The sequence below is a fragment of the Notothenia coriiceps genome, unplaced genomic scaffold, assembly GCF_000735185.1.
Source record: "Notothenia coriiceps isolate Sejong01 unplaced genomic scaffold, NC01 NC01_scaffold00037246, whole genome shotgun sequence".
Classification (NCBI taxonomy): domain Eukaryota; kingdom Metazoa; phylum Chordata; class Actinopteri; order Perciformes; family Nototheniidae; genus Notothenia; species Notothenia coriiceps.
In genome coordinates, this window is record NW_011369947.1 from 133,065 (window position 1) to 140,369 (window position 7,305).

At 38.8% G+C, this 7,305-nt stretch overlaps 1 protein-coding gene across 1 annotated transcript in view; it reads left to right on the plus strand.

The window, feature by feature from the left end:
* The first annotated feature begins 3,570 nt into the window (after window positions 1-3,570).
* Window positions 3,571-7,305, plus strand: part of LOC104966250 (inter-alpha-trypsin inhibitor heavy chain H4-like) — a 9,744-nt gene continuing 6,009 nt past the window's right edge. Inside the window, exons 1-5 of the mRNA XM_010795434.1 lie at window positions 3,571-3,710; window positions 5,174-5,334; window positions 5,463-5,567; window positions 5,871-6,033; window positions 6,115-6,216. Of these exons, the coding sequence (XP_010793736.1) occupies window positions 3,639-3,710; window positions 5,174-5,334; window positions 5,463-5,567; window positions 5,871-6,033; window positions 6,115-6,216 (603 nt within the window). The 5' untranslated portion in view covers window positions 3,571-3,638. The remainder of the gene's footprint in view (window positions 3,711-5,173; window positions 5,335-5,462; window positions 5,568-5,870; window positions 6,034-6,114; window positions 6,217-7,305) is intronic.

Sequence of the window (7,305 nt, forward strand, 5' to 3'; positions counted from 1 at the left end):
GATACCGAGCTTCACCTCAGGCTTTTCTCTACTCATAAAAAAATGAAGGTCATTTAATAATTTTTTGATTAAACTTTGTGCAAATATTAACATAATTTTATTTTTCAAAAAATACTTTCTCTAATTTCCTCCTTCTTTTCCCGCACACCTACATTCGTTACTTTTACAATTTTACAAGTTTAGGAGACAAAAACTGCGCCACAAAGCCGGAAAAGTTATTTGTCCGTACTTTCTCCTTTTTATATTCTTCTGTCGCCTCGCGTGTCCTAGACCGGGAAGGAAGAAGTGAACGTTCGGTGTTGACTCCGTTGCGCTGTTACAAAGAGAAGTGATGGAAAGACGAACCAAGATAATGGGCGTCAATGAAATTAAATTTGCATGGGTAATTTGGAAATACGCGTCTTCTGAGGTAACCAGAGAAAATTAAAATTCAAAGGAAGACCCTTGCTCCTTTCCTCGTTAGTGAAAAAAGAAGTCAACCTCTTGTGGGCTGCACTATGCGAATGGGGCCCTTCCTCGTCAAACGTCAAAAGTTTCCTCGAACTTCGTTACGACCGTCTGTATGTTGAACCCGGCGTGAAATGTCTGTTCTTTCTTTCATTTGGACAAAAATAAGTTTTTAGAAAGTTATCTTTTGTATCATTTGGTTACCTCACACACCAGACAGAACAATTCGAAAAAAACCCTGGAGGACTCTTTTCTGCGGATTTAAAATTTACAATTTGTTGCCGGTTTAAACTTTAGTCGTGGTGCACCGCAACAAATTCTCGTTTGTTGCCCAACTCAAGATAAAAAAGGAAAGAAAGTAACTGTGACCGTACAAAAAAAAATGATAAATTTACAAAATTCGCAAAGCTTACTATTTTCAACAAATCCTGTTAAATTTAAACTGTTCAGCAAAAAAACCTACTATTTTCATAAACAAAATCCTTTTATTTAACTTTTAGCAAAAACTGGCTTTTCAAGTGATGCGAAGCTGTATACCAAAAAATATGACAAACAAACAAAAAAGTTCGGTCTGTACTACGTTCCCAACCTTAATGTCATTAGCCGTCAAACGTTCGTCCGGTAATGCAAAATCGTAAAAAACTTTGCTGCCAAAACAAAAATTTATCAGCGAACTATCCAGACGGTATAAATCAGGGTAGGATGCGCGCACCAAGGGTTGATAGTTATCTTAATAGTTTGTACTGATGAATGTTCAGTTTAATAATGCAAACTATTCAAAATTCCGTTTGCATTCCCAAAGAATTAAAAATTTACCTTAATAGGGATCCTTATTTCGGGTAAAAGTAACATTTGATCTATCTTTACAATTAAAAAATTTCACAAAAAAATTCAACAACAAAAAAAAAAAACTCGACTTAAGAGATAAGTAGTGAAAACACTTGACTAGAGTAGTCACTCCGGTAAGAAAGAACTTTTTTTGAGAAAACAGACCGGTTTTCAGTCTCAAACTTTATATAGTCAAAACGGTTATTAAACAAAAACTGCGAGTAAACTGCGTTTGTTGTGGTACCGTCACGAGCGGTAAAACACTTTCTTTTTATCGTTTTCGTCAGAAAAACAAAACAAAGAATTACGTAGACCAAAAGTGAGGATTAACAAAGCACTTATATACTAATAAAGGACTGGCTTAATCTAAAGCCAGTTGAGTAGCACTTGAAATGTTTTAGCTCTATGAAACCTGATGTACTTATATGATTCTGTTTTCTTCAAGTTTGTATTTTGTTGGTCGAACGCACTTATTGTAAGTCGCTTTGGATAAAAGCATCAGCTAAATGCAATGTAATGTAATAAATGTAGTGGAGTAAAAATACCAGGTTAACCTCTGAATTGTAGTGGAGTAGAACAAAGTAGTATGCTGCTGTAACAAAAACATTTCCCAACTTGGGATCAATAAAGTATATCTTACCTTATCTTAAGATGATCGATGGCTACTATTTGCAAAATGTGCCTCTGAACCTTGACAAGTGCATGTTTGAGGCTTATCAATGAACAACAGGAGGGGTCACAGACATAAGACCAGCTGTTAAATAAAGCTCTTCTGACCTTAGGTGTCATGTGGGTATATTAATTCACCCATTTATTAATTATATGTTTTAAATTTGATAACACCACTGTGTTTCGTATCCCCTAAACCTCTAGGGGCTGGACCCGGGGGCTGTCCAATTCCAGTTTTGGATAGTCTGCCGTGGTTCCATTCCATTTCAAAGAGCTGTTGACGCTCAGCGTAACCTTGTCGCACTGCCACTCCAACATCCAATCACAGGGCTTGATGACTAATCACGGGGTTTGTAAAGCAAGGCGGATGTTGTATTCCCAAACGATAGCTTGGGATTCTGGGTAGTGTAGTGTCTTCGGATACTGTAATGTCTAAACTCCTAAAAAACTATTTGCTTCTCTGAATCGAAGGTTAAAAACACAAAAGCATTGTACACAATTTAAACTAATCAATATCGTGTAATTAACAAGGATACACTGATGTTTTTTTAGTGGATGAGTAATGCAGATATCACTGTGTAATCATTTGACAGTGAAGGGAATATATCCGGTTTTATTATGAAAACTTTGAGACCGGCAAAACTGTTTTCACCCACGCTAACTTTACATGGAAGCTGCATGCACGTTATCCTGACGAGACCTCAGATCATCTTCGTAAATATCTATCAAACTATAGATCCTACACCTCCACTGGACGTGGATTCTAAAAGTACAATATACACTTCTCGCTAGAAATCTAATCAAAAAGCATTTTAATGGCCAAACTATTCTACAATTTAGGATTTTCCAGAGAGGGTTATTTGTAAATAAACGAATAAACGGGAGCATGTTGTTTCTTACACGACCACTGGTGCTACCTGTGGGTGCTACACTTTCAAAACGTGGCTATGGGTCGTAGTCTAAGCTGCTTAAACAATCAAACTATTTGGTCGTTTTTTGTAGGAGGACAGGCTGCTCAAGTCTTTCAACCAGGGCCTCGAGGTAACTTATTTTTTGGTAGTTGCCAAGATTGACTGCCTCTCTTCTCCACTAGAGGCGTATTTGCAGTAATTTCTTAAGTTACCTCGTAGAGGTTGCCTGCTGGGTCCATCTTGGTGTGAGTCTTCTGTCACGGCTGGAGGGCAAGGTAGACAGGACCGAAATGCAAAAGGTTGAAAATCAGAAAACCTTTAATTGCGGAACTAGGCCAGGCAACAAAGTAAAATAAGGCAAGGCAAAACATTAAATCCCTCTGGAGTTTACAGTTAATCATGCAGCTTTTACTCATGAAAAGCAATAACTCTACTTAAACATCATCATGTGTTATTTAATATTGTAGTTATTGCCTGTACAGCACTTTGGTCAACTGAAGGTTGTTTTAAATGTGCTATATAAATAAATAAAGATTGAGATTGATTGAGATCATGGTTATTTACAGCTACCACATCAATGCTGTTGTGTAGACTTTTATATAACTGTTTGTGTGTTTGTGTGTGTGTGGGGGGGGGAGCATGTGTGTGGGAGATGTTGATACAAGAGAGAGAAAGAGGAGTTTGACCTTTTAAACAAATGTGTGTACACATCATGTTGTCCTTGTCTGTTTAAGTTCAAAAGACAGTTTGATCTACGAGCATTTCATTCTGGTGGGAGCCATCATGGAGAGAGCTGTGCTGCAAATCACCCTCTTCGGGCTGCTGCTGGCTTTGGCTGCGACACAACCGAACAAGGTGAGGACACAAAACCTAATAGAACAGCATGCCACTGCAATGACACTCAATTTATTGAATACATCTATTAAGTAGGAACATCTAGGGATTTTTTGTAATTTAATTAATCAATGGCGGCAGTTTTTTTTCTCCACGGGAGGCTATTCCAAAATGTAAGCAAACGTTTACACAAAGTAAAAACATATGTCACATTACAATGCAGGGCTAGCTCAAAAGCACCACAGAACTTGATACAGTCTATTATTTGAGAAGGGAATAAGAACCTCCTTATTATGCTTACTGATCTCTTTTCCTGTAGCTTTCATTGAGTTGGACAGCTATGTTTAATTTCCCAAACATGGCAAGTTGCATAGCATGTGGACTCTAGTTTGTTCATACTTTTTAGTTTTTTCTGATATGTGCTTAACCCTTGTGTTGTGTTTTGGTCTGCCGTGACCTGTTTCAAGCAACATTTGTATAATATCTACCCTCTAGTTTTTTTAATCGGGAAAAAGGCTTCATGATGAACTCCACAACAACTATATTAACATACCAAAACTGATTTTGACCATTTTACCCAAGTCTGAAGTTCCCTCTCAAAAAAAGTGTATAATTTGGTGTTCGCGTCCGGGAAGCCCCAGCAGTGCATTGACCTGTTGTGGGTGACTCTGGGTCAAATTTGGCCCAATCAAGACTCATCTTTGACTTTAGACACCCCAACCCACCCCTTTTTTCGTAACACAATTTCTATCAATATTTTATTGTAGATCATACATTTTACTGACTATATCATATTTATCTTGCTAATTAAAAAAATATACATAAAAAAATTATCAAATTAAAGTATTTCTTAATGACAATCTAGAATGTGGGAAGAGTTGGGGCGGCGCCCTAGCACCCCTATTGGCTGGTGTGAATGTGCAGGGCCGTCCCTGGCCAACATGAGGCCCCACGCAAAGTTATATAATGAGGCCCTCTGTTCCTCGAGCCTCGACGGGGGGACGGGGGCGTGGAGTGCTAGTGGAGCCTCGCAGCGGCGAAACCGCGCCGCGCCACACTAATTGCACCACATGCGCATAAGTGCGCCACATTTTTGGCTCCCTCCCCAAGATGAGGCCCCCTCCGCAAGGTGAGGCCTAACGCAGTCTGCGTGATCAGCCTGTAGGGAGGGACGGTGAATGTGTATTATTCATACTGTTTGGCAGTAAATATGTGAACACAGTCACATTGGGGGTCACATTTTGAGCACAAAAGATGGACCCCTTGATGTTGTTCATGATTGTTGTGATGTGTAGTCAAAACAAAAAAACGAAATAAGAACAAGAGCGGGGTGATTCTGCAGTTAGCCCAACAAGACTTTTATGATGCCATCCACCATTAGATTTTCACCATGACCTGATCTTTGGTCAGCTGGTATTCAGCCAGCGTGATTAACCAAGCCATTTAAATTATTGTGAAATGTTCCTCCTGCTTTATTTGTTTAGGACAACTGGGACATCTACAGCTTTCACATCAACTCCACAGTGACCAGTCGTTATGCAACCACTGTCATCACGAGCCGCATGGCCAATCGTATGGACGAGTCAAAGGAGATAGAGTTCCACGTCCGGATTCCCAAGAACGCCTTCATCAGCAAATTTAGAATGTGTGTTAGGCAAACATGTTTACAGGAATTTGCACAGAAATGATTTTACATCACAGAATAAAAATAATAAATCTCAGGCTACTAAAGAGTATGCATATAAACAACACATTTCCCTTGGTCTTCTTCAGGTTTATTGATGGCCAAGTGTACGATGGCGTTGTGAAAGGTAAAGAGAAAGCCAGGCAGCAGTACACTGAGGCTGTGTCCCGCGGACAAAGCGCCGGACTTGTCAGGTACAACAGATCACGTTTTTGACATGTCTTCTAGATGGTATGTGTGTCCTCTCGAGAACGAGGGAAAAAACATATTTTTGTATGACTTGTATGAAAATGTGTTAAACATCTTTGCTGTAAAGTCTTTCAAATGAAACGATCTGAGAAGGAAATATTCACCTTTGGTTGGTCTAATGTTAAACCCACAATAATGTCATAACCTGTGATTAGGGTTTATAAATATAGGTATTATTTGTGTTGAAATGGTCACAAGACTGAGGGGGAAACTACTGTTTTAATGCAAAGTTGATCATCTCATTGCAGTTCTGTCGGAAGGACCCTGGAGGAATTTAAGACCTCTGTGACTGTGGCTGCTCACAAAAAGGTCACCTTTGAACTCACATATGAGGAGCTGCTGAAACGCAGGCTTGGAAAGTACGAGCTGCAAATCCACGCTCGACCCATGCAGCCTGTGAAAAGCTTTAAAGTGGGTCTCCCTTGATCTATTTTGGAAAACATTTTCCATGTTCAATGCTTCTAACTATTTTAATGTATTTCATTCTGTCAGGTTGATGTGCACATTCACGAGAAATCGGGCATCAATTTCGTTGAGGTTAAAGGAGGACTAGCCCTGGCTGATGCCATCAACAAAACACATGCAGACAATGAGGTACATCATAAGATAAGATAAGATAGTACTTTATTGATCCCAATTTGGGACATTCTTTAAATGTCCCAAATTGGGATTTAGCAGTGATTAAAACATTTGTATTTAACTCAGATTTGACTTTATTATGATTTATATTTAACCATTTAGCTACATATATAATGGCAATGTACATTATACATTCTGTCATATGGCTCATACTTTTCTATTTTTATAGGTCTACTGTTGCACTTTTTCAACAGTTTTCTCTTTCTGGTTTGATCTTAAACTGCATATTGTTGTTCCAGTGGTGTGATGCAGTGATTAGATGTCAGTCTTATCACATTTAACAAGAGGCAGAGGATTTTTGAAGAATAAAACCTGCTCATCAACTTCTGTGTCACTAAAAAGTCTGTAAAGACAAGCAGTCAGTGCCTCTGCATCAGGCACAGCAAATGTTTTGTCTCTGTGTCCACTTAAAATCAATTCAAACACCATGACACAATTCCATCAGATTAATGATAAAAACCTAGAGGACATTATACAACTTCTGAAATCCTCCTCCTGCTGCCTTCATATTATTCCAACAGGGTTTTTCAAAAATGTTTTTCCTTGCATGGCCTCAGATCTACTTCATATAGTAAACAAGTCTCTTCACTGAGGTGTTTTTCCACAGGCCCTGAAAACTGCAGTCATTAAACCACTCTAAACCAATCTAGACGCTTGAGTAATGAACAATTAGAGGCCCATATCAAACCTCCCATTTCTAGGTAAAATCATTGAAAAAGTAGTCTTTCAACAGTTGAGTAATTTCTTGCATTTAAATAACTGTTTGGATGTGTTCCAGTCAGGATTTCGTCCAAACCACAGCACTGAGACTGCTCTTGTAAAGGTCTTCAGTGACATCCACTTAAACACAGACAGTGGCAGAACTTCAGTGTTAGTATTATTAGATCTCAGTGCTGCGTTTGACACTGCACAACATATTACTAGACCGACTAGAAAACTGGGTGGGACTTTCGGAAACAGTTCTAAATTGGTTTGAATCCTACTTAAAGGACAGAAACAACTTTGTTTCTATAGGTAAATACAAATCTGAGTTGACAAATATGA